Raw genomic sequence first — 20,691 nt, forward strand, 5'->3', positions numbered from 1 at the left:
CATCTCTGAGTTTTGAGTTTTTACCAAGAAAATACTGAGATCTGTTAGAAGACATGAGAGTTTAATTAGGAAGCTAACCTTAGACATAAAAGCAGAACAGGAAGTGAGGAAGTAGGGAAGTATAGGGTGAAAGCATAAAGCACATAAATAAATTGTGATATTCCTGTTAAAAAGTGAACTTCTCGGTTGCATGTTATGAGGAAGCAGGCGTGTGAGATGAGCTGGGCGCTGTAGCAAAGCACCCGGAGCAGCGAGGCGCATGTTGTCTCCGCATTTTGCAAGACAGGAAACGAGAGAAGCAGAGAGACAGAGCCAGTGCACTTTGTCATCCTTAGCTCTCACTACATAGCAGTCAATCAGAGAGGAAACAGGCGAGGTCTCCTATGAAGGGATTTTAATTTTGATTGATGCATCCTTGAGAGAAAAGACAGAACCTGAATGTGAAATGGTCACAGAGGAGAAAGATCTAGAGCCTGCAGCTCAACAACCACTGAAGGAACAGGGATCACCGGAGAAGGAAAAGGATTCTCCTGTGGAGGGAGAGAACCCTGAGACCCCCGACCCCCTGAACACGTACAAGTGGCACACCGGCTCCAAGGGAGCGCTGGATGAAGTGAAAGAAGATGGAGAAGGAGCAGCAGCTTCTGCCACATCCACACTAGATAAGATTCAGAAGGCCTCCACCAACAAATGGAGCAAGATGCAAAACTGGCGCAAGGCCCTGAGCGAAGACCCCGGAGACAAACACGGGGGGAAAGGTGGAGAGGGGGCCAAGCCGGAGAAAGGCCCCAGGAAGAACCCCTTCAGAAGAGCTCTGTCTGAGCCCCCGGGGTCCCTGTTTGCTGCCCTGTCCCCCTCCTCCACTTCTAGCCCCCAACCTCATGCAGCTTCAGCATCTGCTGCAGCAGAGAGCTCAGGGGTCACCTCCCTGGACCCCGCACAGAGAGCAGGCGGGGGGGCCCTCCTGAAAAAGTACCTGAGGACTGTGTCCCAGAAGCTGAAGAGGCCCAGGCTGCAGAGTCGGAACAGCACCCCGTCACTACTGCAAGGTAACACCACCTAACCTGCAAACTTGATATAACAGTTTAATGCTTGAGGTCAGCACAGCAGTCGAAAGGAGAAATAAACTTAAAGTAGTCATTCTGCTGGTTGGCCCAGTTCAGAATTATATATATGATATGTTTTATAATGATTGATCATTAAAGTGTTCTCAAAGCTGGTAAAGGTGCAGCTAGTTTGAATGACTTTGTATACTGCAGGGTAGCTTGTGAATTTACTCCAGGTGGAACTAAAGTCTGATTTAACACTTGATTATATTTCAGATCATTCATCCACATCTGTAAAGTAACTAAAGGTATTAAATACATGTAGTGGAGTAAAAGTACACCATTTACCTCTGAACTGTAGTGGGATAGAACTACAAAGTAGCAAATCATTTAAATACTCTTGTAAAGTACTAGTACCTCAACATTTTATTGAAGTACAGTGCTTTAGTAAGTGTGCTTTGTTACTTTACACCACTGTTAATACATACATCAAATTATAGTAAAATGTAAATACGCATTTTGGATTCATGCAGCAAAATAGTTACCCCATGCGGTTAAAGCATGATTTCCTTTCACTGTATGTAGTATCATTCAGTCACATACTAACAGTGGGTGCTGAACGTATGTCTGTTTACGAGACACAATCCATACAGCCAACTGTGAACAGTGTTTCAGCCTGTAAGAGAACAACACGACACACCCTTAAAAAAGCTGACACACTGTAAAAAGACAACCGCAAAGAGGAACTTAGGTAATCTTTTAGTTAAAAAACTAAATTAGTTTAATAACCCTGGGATTAAATGATATGAAACTATATATATAAAAGCTAGAGATAAATGGAAAAACTAGTTTGGGTTCCTCATTTAAAAAGCTTCCACGCAAAAGAGCTGATCTCAGAAAAAATATAAAACCTATGATTGATTTCGATTGATTCGTTTGTACAGTCTATGATGTGATACAAGGGTATCTTAAACCACCTACACCAGCAGCTCAATTAAACATCATAACGTGTATTTATTAAATTCAGTTTTCCAGTAAGTTGACTGTCATAAGGCTTGACGACATATACAGATATAAAGGAGGATCTGCGTCAATGCGTTGTTACCTCAAAAAGCTACTTATTGTCTAAAGATTTATAGACATATGACCAATCATGTTAAAATCAGAGTTCTGTGTAAGTGTGAAGCAAGAATGGAGGAGATCAGCAATATTCAGATTCAGAATACTTTCTTGTTAACTACATTTACATTGAATGTAAATGTGTCTTTGGCACTGGCTATTAAAATAACCGTAAATCACCTTACAATACAAAAACAGGGAAAATGCATCTTACAGTGATATATATATATATATATATATATATATATATATATATACAGTGAAAATAGTAAGTGGTTTGTTCTTCCACTGGCTTGGGTCCATTAAATATCAGTTGTATTAAAAATAGATAATTTGCTATATATACATTAAAATAAGGTGATGGTATTTGTGTCAGATCCTCCTTTAGGCCTGGAAAGGGGGCCTAAGTTTCAAGTCAATTTTAAAAAGAGAAATCAAGAGTCTGGTTGACGCAGATCATCTTTATAATGTATGCTTTATTTAGGATCTCAATTTCTCATAACAAAGGTAACAACTATTCTTCATACAGTCCAAATAGCAGACAGAGAAAGCCATTCAAACATCAGAATCTATGGCCATTTTCTTTCCCACTGAAACAGACTTTAGCAGAACCCAGACTTTCTAAATGACTACTGTCAGACCCTCAAGGTGACGTGACAAAAAAACTAAAATCACCTTCCAAAAAAGGTCAAAACTGCTGAGAAAAGGCCCAGAACTTACAAACCGCTCTCACAGGAAACATCCGCTCTGCGGAGAAGGAAATCAAAGCGTTTAGAAAAGATACATAATTGAACCATTTGCACTGTATGGCACTGAGGTGTGAGGCTCCATGTACAGTCTATGGTGGCTCCTTGTTTTAAAAACGGCGGAGAAATCTAATTCAAACCTTACAGACAAAGTAAATGAATGGTTGAATAAGGTCAATATACCTTTTCTTTACTAGCAATACATTAGTTATCCAAACCTACAGCTACAGTATATTTGAGGAAGTTACCCTACCTGCTGTCTATCACCGAAGTAAAAAGTAATGTTGACCTTCCCTTTAGTGACATCGGGAATCTCAACTCACGTTGGGATAATTTCAGAAAATTAGACCTTGTCAAAGTTTCCAAAACAACTAGGAAACACACAACCCACAGCTATAGGTTTAACTGTCAAATTAATTGTAATCCTTATTAAAATATTGATTAAACGTATTTTTTCTAAATGGTTGATCAATCACAACTCAGCCGGCAGCTAACCAATCAGAGCAGACTGGGCTCTGGTTTCACAGAAGGTGAAAAGAGGTGCTGCAGCACATGCAGCATGAGAAAAATAAATGTCACAGTAGAGAAACTATTATGAACCTAATAACGAGCCTAACAGGGCCCCTTTAATCTATAGGCTACTAAGTAAAACATCATGCAAGTTAAGCGCATTATAAAAGAGAACATTTCAACCTAAAATGCCATTAAGATATATGTTGAGGGCATGGGCGTAATTTCCACTGGGGACAGGGGGGACATGTCCCCCCCACTTTTCAAAATCCAGTTTGTGTCCCCCCCACTTTTCAAATGTGTTTTTTTTATATTTACGCAAGTAAAAGTGGTCATGGAGGAGCGTCTGTGTGTGTGTGGCAGGAGCGCATTTTGTGTGAGAGAGAGAGACAGAGAGAGACAGAGAGAGTTACGGCGGTTGTTGTTAGCATCTGGTGCTAGCTCGGAGCTAACGGAGATTAGAAGCAGTTTCAACAATAAGGAGAGGGAGAGTCCTCTCCTGTCGGACTGAGAGGCTGAGGTAACATCAGCTCAGGGAGGTAAAGGACTCGCTGAGTGATTATATTGTAAACTTTAGTCTAAGTTATCTCAGTGGGTCTCAAACGGTTTGGTCTAAACAAATATGTCCATCTATTCAATATAGTTGTTCAAAAAAAGTAAAACAACTATTCCAATGTCAGTAAAGAATTAAAAACACAGTTTGAAAGGGGAGTGATTAGTAAAATATGCATAAATAAAAAGAAAGAATGCAGACTAGGTAAGATAAAGATAGGAGAGAGGAGTATCAATGATGTGTTATTGGTTGTGAGAATATTTTAATGGTTTTTGGAGTATTGAAATATATACAGGTCTGTTTCATATGAGTGTTGAGAGCTGTATCCATAAATCTCTTAATTTGTGCACCAGATTGATGCATTTAACTTCAATTTAAAGAAAAAAATCTTACCGGGGGTGCATGCCCCCGGACCCCTCTATAGGATGTGAGGTCATCACAAATAAAACAGGTTCATAGATAAGTTTGCACACTCATTGCACACTCATTATACACACTACACATTTTTCTTGGATTAGTTAACATCATAGTCCCTAATATATATGTGTAAAAAGGCAGGAAATGGAATTAAATCGAGAACAATGTTTCATTGCGGAGGACACCCTGTTTTGTGTCCCCCCCACTTCTCAAACCAAAGTTACACCCTTGGTTGAGGGGCATATTCATCAAAACAAAAACAAAAACGCCAGAGGAACCACAGGATGTGTGCAGCTCTCTCATCCTGGTGTGTCATGAAAAGAGAGCGATAGCATCAGTTACCCCGGTAACTTCACTAATGGGAGTGACCAAGTTCTGTGCGAGATAAGTACCGCCATGCCATAATTGAGCCAGCGTGTGCCAGCAATTAAGTCCCTGTGATGTCCTCATTTGATTGAACTATAGTTGGTTTTCCAAAGTGTGAGGAATTATATTGTCATTTATTTACCAGAATGGGTCCAGAATGAGATTATTGGATTTGGGTAAACCACATGCAACTGTGTCAATTACATAGTGAGGAATATCAATGTGTCTGTTGGTGTGCCAGGTGTGGGTGAGGTTGGACCCACTGAACTCCTAAGACAACAATGGGCCCCGCACCAGGAGGTGCCCTTATGGGACATTAGCAGCTGTATTCTTGAAGATGGACAAATTATCATATCTCCAGAGGAAGAGGTACCAACACACACACACGATTCACCAAAACTCACTCAACCTGTAGAAAACATGAAAATGTTTGACTAACAGAGAGGGGAAAGCACTAAACATCCGCTGACAAATATGTGTTTGTGTTTGTGTGTCTTTCTTAGCCAACGATGTGGACCCGAAACCGTATCAGCAGTTTCCTGTCGGCACACAGCATGCAGAACCTCGCAGATATGGAAACAGGTTAACACATTTACATATTTAAAGCTACTACAAGGTATTCTTATTTTCGGTGTTGATTTTGGCGGCGCCTTTGGAGAAAGACTGCAACTCCCATGAGCACCCCTGCCTTGTGTCCCAAGAATCTTGTTCTGGCAGGACAGGGCCTTTTTTTTGGAAGTGAAGGAAAGACTTTGGTATTTAGTAGGTTTACTCACTTCAGTGGCCTGGGGCCTCATTTATAACGACGTGCGTTTCACGTGGGAAGGTTGCTTCCGAAAAATAGGTACAGAAATGTTCCGACATTTTCCGATTCACCAAACATTGCGTACCGGCGAGGAAAGTGCGTACAGCCCTTCCTACGCCGGTTTCCCTTTCGCAATCGATTTGAAATGCGGTGCAGCTTTTGCTGGCTTCACGTAACGCCCATATTTGCCTATAAATAGTCAAAGAAACGCCCATTCATTCATTCATTTTGACTGACTTTATGAAGAAGATAGCAGGAAATGACGACAGAACAGCTAAAAAAGACATCTCACACCGTGTCAGATTTTGGTTATTTTGGGGAGGTCGAGATAAATCATATTGTTTGGTGGATGCAGTTTGAACCAGAGTAGCAGCATGGAGGTCGGATCGTCACCAAAGTAAATGAATAAGTGGTCCGAAAAAGGTTCATGACAAAAAAAATACACATAGCCTTCCTCAGGCAGTGTGTTTGTACCGGGGACAGGAGACACCCCCTTGATGAGAAACTGTAAGAAATGATCGGGGAATCCCTCCGGAGTGGAGTCATGACGACTGGATCTGAATTATGTTTTCGTATTTGGTGGTTTGTGTCCCAGCTGTCGATCAGCTGTGTGCAGCGTCTCCACTGCAGCAACTCTATATGCACCAGTTAAAGGAAATACAACTAATGTGTTGTGTTATATTAGCTGTACAATTTACCACATGGTGTTCTTAGTTTCCATGCCTCCTGTGTTTTATGAGCGACTTATCAAGTCTTAGCAAACGGCATAAAACATGATTAAACTTGGTAGTATATAAAACCATGCTCGTATCTACAACCTATAGAAATGCAAAGCGGCGTCAGTTTAGACGTAATTCTGTGCTCCTGCTTACCGCATCATTTATGAGAAAACATTTCATAACATTAACACAACATATTCGAGGTGGTTTTAAATAACATATCCGTATTTATTTATTTCTCCAAGTTATGTTTTTGTGTGCACTGATGAGTCGCAAACAGGCGTTTGTTTAATCATTTTAAGATTGGCTTTGATCAATGTTTGAAAAATGAATTCTTCATATATGATAAATGAGAGGTAATATTTTATTTATGGTATTATTTCCACATATTTCTCTCCATTCTTCCTTCTGCCAACGGTGTCGCAGTTTCTCGTCTCTCCCGTTTTTGTGCTTAGTGCGTACGCATGGGTTAGAGTTTGCGTGGAGGACCGCACGTTTTCCCGTCAAGTTAATATTTTATAAATCGCAAACATTGCGTAGAAACTGGCGTACGCCATTTTTTGAGCGTATATATATCCCTTTATAAATGAGGCCCCTGGCCTCTAAATTTCTTACAAATGACGGTCAATTGTGTACCCAAATGTTGCTAACGTTAGCAAAATTAATAAAAGGTTACCCAAAGTGTTAGCTGGCCTTGCTTAAGCCACCAACTTAAATTAATATATTGATTTGTATCCCATGTTGATCATACCTCAGTGACAGCCTTCACCACAAAATATGTGACATAACATTTTTATTTCTAAAGAATAATGTCCAGTGTGCTTCATTACTATGCTAACATTGAGTACTACTACTCACTTGGAGACTTCACTTGTGTAAATTTAGACAAAGGAAAAACCTTTGATCTATATACAGTATATATTGAGTCTTAATCATATATGAGGGGCAGTGGTGGCAAAGTCGATAGGGACTTGGCTTAACAACTGGAATGTCACCAGTTCAAGTCCCGGCAAGACCAAGTGATACCGAGGTGTCCCTGAGCAAGGCACCGTTCCCTACACTGCTCCCCGGACGTAGTTCATAATGGCAGCCTACTGCTCCTAACACTGGGATCGGTCAAATGCAACCATTTCGACAATGAAAGTGCAAATCATTACATTCAAACGGTTTTATTATGAAGAAATAAACTCCTTTAAGCAAATTAAACAACAAAATCTTGCATTTTAAAATGTAACAATAAGCCAAGCAGGGAATTTGGATGACCAGCGTTACAGCTACTGACATCACAGCAACACTGAGTATGATGCTGCAGTCACAGAGGAAATAGCTGAATGTTTATGCGTGCGAGTGACTGTCAAATTACTTCCTCAACATTTTTTGGGGAAGATAACATCTCACTGGGTTGTTCTAGCAGACCAATGGGCAGAGTCAGCTTCCATTCTACTCTGGGTCCTTGTTAAGAAGAAGCTGCACAGTGGAAGAGACTGATACTGTATTGTTTTTGGCTAGTTGGCTTAGTGTCACCATCAATATATGTTAATGAAGAAAAGAGGGAACTGTTAAAGGGACAGGGATCGAAGTAACAAGACTGTGGCACACCTCTGGACTAAATTATGGGATTTAGACGCTGGATTGTTTGTGGTGGGGCTTTCGGTAAGAAAAAGGAAAATCTTTCTTACAGAACTCTGTTAACTTCTTTATTCACATCGTTGACTTTAAAGATATTCTAATCTTATAAGAGAAGGGTTGCAAAATTCAGGGTAAATCATGGCAGTATTTGATTTTCTTATTTCATCCTCTGCTGCTTTAAATGGGTTTCAATAATAAGAATGTATAGCCAACTAGTTAATTGTACTAAGATTGCTGCAGGTCCAGCTGAATACCACATCCTCTATGGCTTAATCTGAATGTATTTGCTAAGCTTTGAGTAATGTTTTGAGAGTTTACTCAGTTGAAGTGCAGAAGTGAATGCTGGCATTGGTGTTGGAGGAATGACGACACAGGATTTTGAGAAAAGAGTTTGAACCCAAAGAGTGCCAGTATTGATCTTTATCTTCAATTTGGAATTGTATGCAAAATAGATTGGCTTTTTTTCAAACTACACTGAACAAAAATATAAATGCAACACTTTTGTTTTTGCTCCCATTTTTCATGAGATGAACTCAAAGATCTAAAACATTTTCTATATACACAAAATAACCATTTCTCTCAAATATTGTTCACTAATCTGAAAAAATCTGTGATAGTGAGCACTTCTCCTTTGCCGAGATAATCCATCCCACCTCACAGGTGTGGCATATCAAGATGCTGATTAGGCAGCATGATTATTGCACAGGTGTGCCTTAGGCTGCCCACAATAAAAGGCCACTCTGAAACGTGCAGTTTTTCTTTATTGGGGGGGTCTGGGCGAGTTTGAAAACCCTAGGGTTAAACCCTAACCCTAACCTATTACCCATTGAGCATGTTTGGGATGCTCTGGATCGGCGTATACGACAGCGTGTTCCAGTTCCTCCCAATATCCAGCAACTTCGCACAGCCTCAGGGTCTGGGGGGGTCCGAAAACCAGTCAGTATCTGGTGTGGCCACCATTTGCCTCATGCAGTGCAATACATCTCCTTCGCATAGAGTTGATCAGGTTGTTGATTGTGGCCTGTGGAATGTTGATCCACTCCTCTTCAATGGCTGTGCGAAGTTGCTGGATATTGGCAGGACCTGGAACATGCTGTCGTATATGCTGATCCAGAGCATCCCAAACATGCTCAATGGGTGACATGTTAGGGTTAGGGTTTAACCCTAGGGTTTTCGGACCCCCCCCCCAGACCCCCCCAATAAAGCAAAACTGCACGTTTCAGAGTGGCCTTCTATTGTGGCCAGCCTAAGGCACACCTGTGCAATAATCATGCTGTCTAATCAGCATCTTGATCTGCCACACCTGTGAGGTGGGATGGATTATCTCGGCAAAGGAGAAGTGCTCACTATCACAGATTTTTTCAGATTTGTGAACAATATTTGAGAGAAATGGTTATTTTGTGTATATAGAAAATGTTCATCTCATGAAAAATGGGAGCAAAAACAAAAGTGTTGCGTTTATATTTTTGTTCAGTGTATAACATGTTACCAGGAATAAATAAAAACAATACATACAAATGATCTCTTTCCAATACTCAGAATGTAGCCCTGACCACGTGGGGTCACCGGGCGGCCCACGGCCCAAGAACCAAGATGGCGGTGTCAGGGTGAGTATTGTACACAGAGGACTACCAATCTTTCTACTACGCATGCATATCCTGTTGACGTTAAACATAATTGTCGTGATACATCATGCTTGCCTTATCTGCCCTCAGGCGTTGATCAAGCGACGTCTTGAGAACAGGGCCAAGAGGAATAGCACCACCCAACTGAACCCCATAGGTCTAACCAAAGGAAGCAGGTAATATGCACTGTAATGATTGTGAAAGCAAACTAAGTGAAGTGCTTAGAAGTTCAAACGTTTTTTTATGTCATGTTGGTTCTGTGCTACCAAACTTTATATTTGACATGAATAAAAGGTTAAAGTGCATAATTTTGTCGACTTTTTAAATCAATGTTGGGTTAACAGTGAAGTAACGGTTGCTTATTCGTTGTGCTCTTGTACTGACCACCAGTGTTGGGTGTAACGCGTTACAAAAGTAACGGAGTTACAGTAATATATTACTTTTTGCTGTAACGAAGTAATGTAACGCATTACTAATGAAATGTGGGTAATATATTACCCGTTACAATGCTCAGTAACGCAGTTACAACACATTTTAACCCGAAATTAAATGGTGTTTTGTTTTTTAAGAATGTACTAACATAGCGAGACATTCCGACACCGGACAAATTGTGCGGGTAGATTAGTAAACCTGGTGTTTACCCTTCAGGCTTCGCGTCGAGATCTTCGGGGAAGTTGAACGTTATGCAACCATTCAAAAAAGAGAACGTAGCGAAAAATACTAACAACAAATTGTGTCAGGTGCGCGTGACCTGCTCCGCTGCGCGTGCATCATTTCCAAAGTGCTTCCACAGCAGTGACACACATCTGATCTGTGGATAATCATTTATACGAAAATGGTTAAAGCAACCATCACTAAACGCCAGCAACACTGCATCTACTGCAGACAGTTGCAACAGGTCAGATGCGGACATCACGTTACCCTCCGTTGTGGACACTAGCTTACTCCCGCCTGACTCGCCGGCCCCGGAGCAGCAGTCTTCATCGCCCGAAACTACGCCGCCCCTCTGCGGCCCGCAGGTGCCAGGTATATCTAAACAACTACCCGCCTGTACAGTGGGGTAAGGCGGTCATTTTGCAGCTTGTGGTATAAAAATAGACAATGGCTAGAATATTCATGTGCAAATAGTACCATATTCTGACATGCCTTTAGAAATGTTGAGTCAAAAATAATGCATACAATAGCACAGATGCCTTCACCACGAATGGCTAAAAAAATATCTCATATCCCAAGCTTATTATCAACGAGCTGATGTTGCAGCTGAAATGTTCTCCAGGTCACAAATTCAACCTCACATGATGATGTGATACCAGTTTTCAAGCACAGTAAATATTCTCTTCCCAGCGTATATGATGGGACCAAGGTGATGATGTAGTAGGCTACATGGTTTTAATAATACTTTTGCCTTTCAATGTTTGCCATTTCAAACCATGAGCATGGTTTAAATAATATTTGCCTTGATTTACAATATGTTAACCTTCATTATAGTCCTTGACAGCGGTTTGTACTGCTGTATTAACAACGTGTCACATGTTAAGAATTTACAATCAGAATCGAGTATTCAACTAAGCCCTGTAATACAAGTTGTTAGTAGCCTTAAGGGCCTACACAGTTGTTATGCTATACCACATTGCCCTTCACTGGATGCATAATGAGCTGCACTAAACTACATTTTAGCATTTAAAATACCTAGCTATTCTTTTGCTGTTATTTTGGTGAAAGTAACTAAAAAGTAACTAAAGTAGTGTAACTCATTACATTTCAGAGACAGTAATATTGTAATGTAACTTATTACTTTCAAAAGAGAGTAATAAGTAATATGTAATATATTACATTTTGGAAGTAACTTGCCCAACACTGCTGTCCACAACCTGACAGGGAAAAAACAAGTCACACTATCCTATCTGTGAGGCTAAGCTTCATGCTAACGTCAGCAAGCTCACAATGTTTAGAAGATATCATGTTTACCATGTCAGTATGCTACATCCTCTGGGAACCATGAATGTCTTCACAAAATGTAATGGCTGTCAATGAGATCTCTACTAGGCCTTTTTTTAATAGAAGAGAGACAAGATTCTAATCTATCATTAGATACTGTATATCAAATAATATATATTCATCATGTAACCTTAGTACCAGCATTTTGTGAAGGTTGTAGATAGAGTTAGAGTCCAATGGATATTGAAAGGTAAAAGAACATTTATTACCCTTGACAAGTCATGGTATTTGACTCCATTCTGACTGACTTTTTGTACTTTTTTCTAAGGCAATATGGTTCTCGGGAGTCTGTGTCAATTCCACTCAGCGCATTGGGGAGTCTAGACCTGAGTGCAGACACCAGCACTGTCATCAGGCCGGTCCACAGCTCCATTTTGGGGGAGAAGTACTGCTTTGAGGTGCCTTCACTTCTGCATTGTGTCTATACGGCTTAAGTATCCTAGGGAGCATCATAGAGTGCCTCCAGTGTATCGATAAAATAAACGTTCTATCCAAGTAAGGTTAACATAGTCTTGTTGGCTTTTATGTTGTGGAGTGTGGGGTTAGATGAGCCAGTGGGTAAATTCCCCCACCCTCTGTATCTAGGCAACTCTTCACATGTGTTGCCATGTGACCATAAATTCAGGAAGCACCCATCACTTGTATTTGGCTTTGATGGAGAGAAGCACATGGCAAACTTGTGAAAGTCAATTGGTCCATTTACCCCCAGATGGCTCAATGTACCCCTTGAATGGGGCAAGTCAAGCCACAGACCACTTTTTTGGAAGTAATATTTGCATGATTATGTGATAGATGCATTATTTTAATGTTGATTGACAGAAGACATCCTAAAGTAAAGGTTGTTGTTTTCATTTGACTTCTATCTTGTTTTTCCTTGCCTAGGGGACAACATAAGTACAAATTGGCTCATCTTTCTCCACTCTGCCCTACTTATAGGTGATAAACTCTGAGAACACCCACTGCTTTGGCTGCACCTCAGCTGCGCAACGTGATCGTTGGATTGAAGACTTGAGAAGGGTTGCCCAGCCAAACAAGGTAAGAAGTTAGCCTTTGGTTCAGAAAATGTGTCATGCTAAATCATAATCCTAAAAAAATACCCTGCATCATTGTTCACAGGATAACATAGAGCGCACAGAGAACTCCTTGAGTCTTTGGATAAATGAAGCTAAGGATCTGCCTCCCAAACGGAGTTATTACTGTGAGTTGCACCTAGACGGTACCCTGTTTGCCCGGACCAGCAGCCGGATTGTTGATAAACCGTCTCACCGCTCCAACGTGGCAGGGGACAACTCTTCTGGGTTTTCAGGAGGCATCGGGGCAAGTGGAAGTGCAGCTGGAGGGTGTCAGTTATTTTGGGGGGAATTCTTTGAGCTAGACAACCTGCCATGTGTCTCCCAAATCACCCTGCACCTCTTCAGAGAAGAAGACCCCAAGAAAAAGCGCCACTCCCGAGATGAATCCAGCCTGCACCCGCTGGGCAGTGTGGCCATACCTTTACCTGAGATCCGAGGGAGGACCTATCAGGAGAAGTGGTATCCCATTACTCCATACAAGTCCTCTGGCACAGCTGGGACCAAAGAGCAGCTGGGGCCACAGGCTTCAGTCCGCATCAAGGCCCGTTTTCAGAACTTGCAAGTGCAGCCCATGGAGAAATACAAAGAGTTTGCTGAGTATGTGACGGTGGATTATGTTGAGATGTGCAGAAACCTGGAACCTCTGCTTAATGTGAAGGAGAAGGAAGAGCTGGCAGGGGCTCTGGTCCATGTACTGCAGAGCATTGGAAAAGCTAAGGTAGAGTCTCAAATAAAATGCATATGACAAATGAACTCATAACCCAATAAAAAAAGACAACAAAAAGGTTTAATCAGACATGTAATTTTTATGCTTCAGGAGTTCCTCCTTGATCTGGGCAGTGCGGAGGTGGAGCGTCTTGGAGAGAGAGAGGCATTGATCTTCAGAGAGAACACATTGGCCACTAAAGCCATAGATGAATATATGAAGCTGGTTGGACAGAAGTACCTGATCGTCACACTAGGTGGGTAGCTCAGTGGCTTCTCCTAATTTGTATTGGTAGGTGTTTCGTTTTTTTCCTGAACTCTGTGCTATATTTTTCCCTGCAGGGGACTTCATCAACCGTCTTCACACCTCCGTGGAGAACTGTGAAGTTGACCCTCGTAAATGCTCTGCCTCTGAATTACCAAACAACCAGAAGCACCTGATGGAAGCCTGTGAGGAGGTGGTGCAGAAGATTGTGGAGACCCATGGGTAAAATAACAGAACTCATCATAGAAAAAGACACAATATAACCAATGTAGCGGCTAAATAAAGAAATAAAGCAGAAATATAACTCAAAATAAAACTGCCACCAGTAAGCAAATCTTATGCAGGAAAACTGTTCAATGTTCAGGGAAGAATATCCTTTCGTCTGTTTATTTTGTAATATTTCAATAATACAATACATAAAACACAATGGTTTCCCCTGTGGCATTTCCTATGTTTTTCTCTGGTAAAAAAACCTAAACTCAATCTGGTGCGCCAATCCCACCACCACCTGTGTCCAATATATACATAATCATCATCATGGTGCCCAACTAACCCGGTGCCCTAGCTCCAGCATCAATTATTGAATGTTTAGGTTCTGATGAACAATGTAAAAAAAAAAACTGATGCTTGATATGTTTCTTTCTTGCAGACCCTTTCCTGAAGAGTTAAACAAGATCTTCTCCAGCTGGGTTGAGCTGTGTGAAGACCAAGGCAGACCAGAGATTGGCCAGCGTCTCATCTCTGCTTCCCTCTTCCTCCGGTTCTTATGTCCTGCTATCCTAAGTCCTTCTCTGTTTGGGCTGACACAGGCTTATCCAGAGCCAAACATTCTGCGTACCCTCACCTTGACAGCCAAAGTCATCCAAAATCTGGCCAACTTCACCCTGTGAGGCAATACAAATATAACGAGGATAAAGAATCTTCTTGGTTTACCTAAAGGGGCTTCAGTGTCTGAAATATGTATTTCTGGTTTAGGTTTGGAGAGAAGGAGGAGTACATGCTCTTCATGAATGAATTCCTGCAGCAGCACTGGGATGGAATGAGGGGTTTTCTACAAACAGTGTCGAATATAGAAACAGAAATCCAAATGTCTTCCTTCGATGGCTACGTGGATCTGCCTCTGCGCTTGGCTGTGCTTCATGGCCTTCTGGTGGACATCATCTACAAGAGAAACCAGGTAGGAAAGAAAACTAATGCATCCAATTGTAGTTAGTTTTTAATGTTAGTGTAAATGTCAAAGTATTTCACTTCTGTGTGTACATTATCTGTAAGCTTGGTTTTGATAGAACCACAAGTCCTTTCATTATACGATTTTGTTTCCAAGAGTACATTCTGAGACTCACAGACATATTAATTACATTAATATAATGGGATGGAAGTCACAAATGACCTGTTTTAAAGCCTTATTTACCAACATATCATGGTTTAGAGCAGAGCAGGGTGGACCCAAATGCAGACAGACTAATGTTCAACAGAAAAGACCTTTAATCGGTAACACAGGACAAGGAAAGGCAAATCAAAAGTAACAACACCCTACATAACACTGAGCACTTCCACAAAAGAAGACAAGGATCTGATAAAAACTAAGAGAAAACCAGATCTTAAACATGCAAGACTAATCACAAGGAGACAGCTGGGGAGGGCGGAGGGAGCACACAGAGACAGGGACAAAATACATAACACAGGGGGGGAAGACTTTTCAAAAATAAAACAGGAAACTTGTGTGACAAAGCGTGACACATGATAGTAAGAATGGGATCTATATCCAACACTTTTTGGATATGGGGCTGTTTTTTTTCAATCAGTCAGACTAGCTCCAGATTGACGACATCCTGATTGATGTTTGCATACAGCTTGCTTTAACATCCTTTTTTTCATCATTTCTTCTCCATACTATATCAAGAAACTGAACGCAGGTCTAGAGTTTATTGGACCTAACAAAGCTTCTTCTTCCCTTAGGACAAAGTGGAAGAGCTGCACCCTCTGCCTTCCATCTTGAACCAGATAACAGAGTCACTGGGTCCAGATGCACATCGGATCATAATAAACGGGTACGTATAAGGCCTATAACCACTATTTTACGTTAAGATATAGAACATTATTTACATGAAATCTGGATATACCAAATAACTGCGTGCAGTATACTATTGCAAAGTACTTAGAATAATAAAAAAATATATGTGCAGTATTGTTATGGGAAGTGGTGTTCATGCTCTTTATATTATATTTACAGCAATATTAGACATGCTTTGTGATATTGGGATATAATAATAATAATGTTAATCAGGCATGCTTTTATCTTGCAGCCAAATGGGACAAGTCAAACCAGTGTATGTTCCTCCTAAAGACTTGAGCAAGTTCAGCCCTCACCAGTCCTCCCTCCAGCAGCTTCCTGTGGACTCCAAAGGCCCACGAGACGGGTAAGTGTGTTCCTAGGCTCAGCCAATGTTTATTTTTAGATGTCGATAACCATGTAGTGCTTGACGACACTGCTGCTGTGACAAACTCATTTCCCAATTTTGGGTAAGTAAAGTATATCTATCTATCTATCTATCTATCTATCTATCTATCTATCTATCTATCTATCTATCTATCTATCTATCTATCTATCTATCTATCTATCTATCTATATATTACTCCATTTGAGATGCATAAATACAAAACGTTTTAAGTGCAGATATGGATAATTAAACTGCTTAAATGATTTGCAGATTTGCCAAATGTCATCATTAGCAAATGAATGTATGAATTCAATAGGGAGGGCAGGACTCGGAGGAGCATGAGAGAGAGGAAGCCGGTGACCAGAACCCAGAGCGCTCCACACAGACGGCCTGGTCAGGGCAAACACACCCTGAAGAGGCAGACGAGCTCTGAAGATCTGCCCACCGCTGACAATGAACAGGACACGGAGACCAACCAACTGTTCATCTCATCCCCAAAAACTGTGAGTGCAAAGAGGGACTGGGAGACTAGCTCGGCTGAATTGGTCATTGTGCAGATTATTCCATTTCAGAATTATATATATGATATGTTTTATATTGATTGATCATGAAAGTGTTCTCAAAGCTGGTAAAGGTGCAGCTAGTTTGAATGACTTTGTACTGTATACTGCAGGGTAGCTTGTGAATTTACTCCCGGTGGAACTCAAGTCTGATTTAACACTTGATTATATTTCACATCATTCATCCACATCTGTAAAGTAACTAAAGGTATTAAATAAATGTCATGGAGTAAAAGTACACCATTTACCTCTGAATTGTAATGGAGTAGAAGTACAAAGTTGCAAGAAAATTTGATATTCAAGTCTCTCAAAATGCAAGTATAGTACTTGAGTAAATGTAGTTATTTTTACACAACTGACAGCAGCTCATATGCTCATACCACTGCTATAAATACTGCAATAAATATTTGAAATGTTGCATTTACAATTAACAGTAATGCCCTTTATTTTATGTGTTAATTCAAAGATTTGTCTTTAATGTTTCATTAGAAGAACTTGAGTGCACTATCTTTCCTCTTTTTTCAGAGTGACAGTATCAAACGCACCCCTGCACCAGTTCCATGGATCAAAGTCATGCAGATCAGGGAGTCCAGTGAGATGAAGACTGAGACTGAGCACTTCAACTTGCTGGATAGGGTATGTCAAAGTTGAACATGGTCTGTTCTTGTTCAGAAAATTACTTTTAGGACGTAATTAAACAAGAACTATTTAAGTGTTCGTAATGAGTATAACCAAGAAAAGTATCCGCAGATTTGGAGACGTCTCTTTCACAATTAGTCTATTTGCCAACAGTGTGAACCCTGAAATGTTGACTACCCCAACGTTTTATGTTAGAAATGGATGGTTAGGGTACCCAGCACATAGAAACTGCCGGATACTAACTCGCATATGGGCAATTTGCACAATTAGCATTAGCATTTTTAAGTTTTGACTCCCTTAGCACTTTGAAATCGACCCAAAATGCATCAAAATCAGCCCACTCGTAGTAAAAATAGGGCCACTTTCTGGTTAAAACTGTCATGTCAGAAATTGATTCAGCAACCTGACTAACCCCAAAAAGTTGTAACCACCATTTGGCCACTACAAAAATGTGCCTCAACACCCAACTCACATAGTGGGGGCTTGGAATCAGTGCGATGCTGACTTCTGAGTAGGCCAACAAAAGGACAGAAACCTAATGGCCTTTTCCGTTAACCTCAGAAGATCAAACACCTGAATGGGTCGCCTTTAAGTTACAAGTGGAACATCTGTTGGTCGTCTTAGCGGAATTATCAATAACAGTTCAATAGAAACATGATATTCAATTGGCAGTTGTTTGTCTAACAAACACAGATGGACATGTCCACAGATCGAATTGGATAGTACTGTGTATATCCCCAATTTAATGATACACGAATAAGACAGAACTTTCAAAACAATGTATATTACTACAGCACTCTTGGTTGATTGGATTCTGAGGTTGGTGTTTTTGAGATTCTTCTTTCAAAGTTTGTATTCGGACTTCACTGGTCCAATTCCTGATTTTGTGCTACCAACAAGAACGCGCATTACAAATATTTACGGCCCAGTTTATTTATATGTTTTCTTTGTCATGTTTTCTTTGGGTATGTAGTGTTCAAAATGTAAAAATGGGCCTTAGTTACAAAAGATAGATAACCCCTGTTCTAAAGGATAAGCTAATTAAATGAAATGTAATAAAAAGTCAAACTGTTATTCACACAACAGCACGCTCAGGAGCTCTCAGAGCTTCGTCTGGGGATAGAGCAGGTGACAGAGAGCGAGCTGGACATGGCAAAGCGTTTGGAGGACTTCATCATCCAGAGCCAGGACCAGAATGCAATGATGCTGGCTGAGGTGACCGATCTTCGGAATCAGCTGGCGATGAGAGACGAGCAGCTGGCCAGCGCCGCCTTCAGGTATAAGAGCTAAACAGAAATTATGCATTCTAGTTCCATTTTAGAGCAAAGATATTCAGCTTTTAAGACAATCCTAATACATTTTGCCTGCACTAAGAGTACTCAGATTGTGTACTTAAGTAAAAGTAAAAGTACCAGAGTGTAGGAATACTCTGTTACAAGTACAGTAAAAGTCCTGCAATAAAAAATGTATGAGTAAAAGTAGGAAAAGTATTAGCATTAAAATATACATAAAGAACCAAAAGTAACTGATACACATTATGCAGATTGGTCCATTTCAGAATAACATATGATTTGATTATAATTATTGATGCATTAAAGTGTTATCAAAGCTGGTTGATATATATCCAATTTTGCAAAGTAACTAAAGGTATTCAATTAATGTAGTGGAGTAAAATAACACCTTATACCTCTGAATTGTAGTGGGGTAGAAGTGCAAAGTAAACATTGTACAAGTAAAGTACAAGTCCCTCAAAATGTTACTTAAGTACAGTACTTGAGTAAATGTACTTAGTTACTTTACACCACTGCTATGTTCAATATGCATGTATATTTAGCCTCCAAGCTGTATTCCAAGCAGTATGCTGTTGTTGTTAACTGACTCAAGCATGAGCATCTCTTATTTGTGTGTGTGTGTGTGTGTGTGTGTGTGTGTGTGTGTGTGTGTGTGTGTGTGTGTGTGTGTGTGTGTGTGTGTGTGTGTGTGTGTGTGTGTGTGTGTGTGTGTGTGTGTGTGTGTGTGTGTGTGTGTGTGTGTGTGTGTGTGTGTGTGTGTGTGTGTGTGTGTGTGTGTGTGTGTGTGTGTGTGTGTGTGTGTGTGTGTGTGTGTGTGTGTGTGTGTGTGTGTGTGTGTGTCACAGGCTGGGTGTGATTGAGGAGGAGAGGGAGGAAGATGAGAGGAAGCTGAGTGTTGCGATGGCCGCAGCCGAGCGAGTCAATATACTGGTAAGCATTGTGAAAGAAAAAGTTTAAATAATAATTAACTATACTATTACTTTAGAGTCATTGTTTTGCAGCTTTAAGGGGAAGTGTTGTGTAGCTTATTTTTTTGCGTCAGATCTTTTTTTTTTGGTACAACCTACTGAGTTTTTGCAGATATAGAAAATACATGTAAGTAAGGTACATTTAGGTCAAATCAAGCAAGACTAGTGTTCTGTTACATATAGTTACTGATTTAATCATCCAGTTTGTGTAGTTAGTTAGTACTGCCAAAGCATTGAGGAGGATTTGAGGCAAAGTTCCACCCAACCTACAACAGCCAAACCTTCTGATTGTTAATGATATATATATATATTAATGTCAAGATAAATAAATAAATGTTATTGTCAATCAGGCATTAAATTATTATTATTTACATTTTGTTTTTGGACAGATTGTGTGATGAAATCCTTATTTGCAGTCATAAAATTGAAATTAAAATGAATTTTATCTCATTACATTTTTGCCTTGAACTGTGATGGAATAGATAAAAAAGTCTCAATAATCTCAATTTCGTTGCATCTTTTTTTCATGATACTAATGTGTTTACTATGAAGGTATTTTGGAGAAATCCCTTTATTGACAGTGTGCAGTGCTTGAAGTGATGGCTGTTTTGTACGTGCTCACAGGAGGAGCAGTTTGCAGACATGCTGAAGGACCTCCACCAGCTCAGCGAGGCCAACAACAGCAGCGGGCAAAACAAAATACAGCATCCTGAAAAACCATACATCAACAGCAACTGAAAAGATTTAGAGCTGCAGTGTCACATTTTGTGAGAGTGGCTGTCTGATGTCAGAGTCATGTTTTCTTGATGAGATGTAAATTGACTTCATGAACATATTTAGAATGACTGGGCAACTCTGAATCAGGTGAAAATAAACCTGCTTCTTGGCTTTTACTCTATCCCACTTAAATATGTTATGGACTTGTAAACCTTTCTGATAAATAAACTGATTCTCTCTGAACATACTGCAGTGTCAGTGCAACAGTGATGGAACATAAGCATATCTAAAATATTCTAAAATCCAACCTGCACAGTAAAGTCTGATGGCTTATGACCATCCATCTGTGTCTTGATAACAGGTTTTCCAGTGTGATTTAGGTCATTCAAATGTCCCTTAGCAACAGTAAGATGACACGACACGTGCACAATGAGGACGGTTGAATCCGCAGGAAAAGCTGGAGTCATGCAAAGGAGTTTATCCACAACGAGGGTTAGG

At 40.4% G+C, this 20,691-nt stretch overlaps 1 protein-coding gene across 1 annotated transcript; it reads left to right on the forward strand.

Moving 5' to 3' along the window:
• The first annotated feature begins 238 nt into the window (after positions 1–238).
• rasal3 (RAS protein activator like 3) lies at positions 239–20,440 on the forward strand. The gene is made up of 19 exons (XM_079642289.1): positions 239–1,049; positions 4,999–5,126; positions 5,261–5,339; positions 9,450–9,517; positions 9,626–9,711; positions 11,802–11,931; positions 12,470–12,568; positions 12,650–13,324; positions 13,424–13,568; positions 13,654–13,798; positions 14,226–14,462; positions 14,552–14,753; positions 15,536–15,627; positions 15,883–15,996; positions 16,334–16,520; positions 17,103–17,213; positions 18,303–18,493; positions 19,354–19,438; positions 20,101–20,440. Exons 1-19 carry the CDS (start codon positions 446–448, stop codon positions 20,212–20,214), a joined length of 3,492 nt encoding a protein of 1,163 aa, XP_079498415.1. The 5' UTR covers positions 239–445; the 3' UTR covers positions 20,215–20,440.
• Positions 20,441–20,691: the final 251 nt, after the last annotated feature.

This window comes from Notothenia rossii (genome assembly GCF_949606895.1).
Source record: "Notothenia rossii genome assembly, chromosome: 1".
Classification (NCBI taxonomy): Eukaryota; Metazoa; Chordata; class Actinopteri; order Perciformes; family Nototheniidae; genus Notothenia; species Notothenia rossii.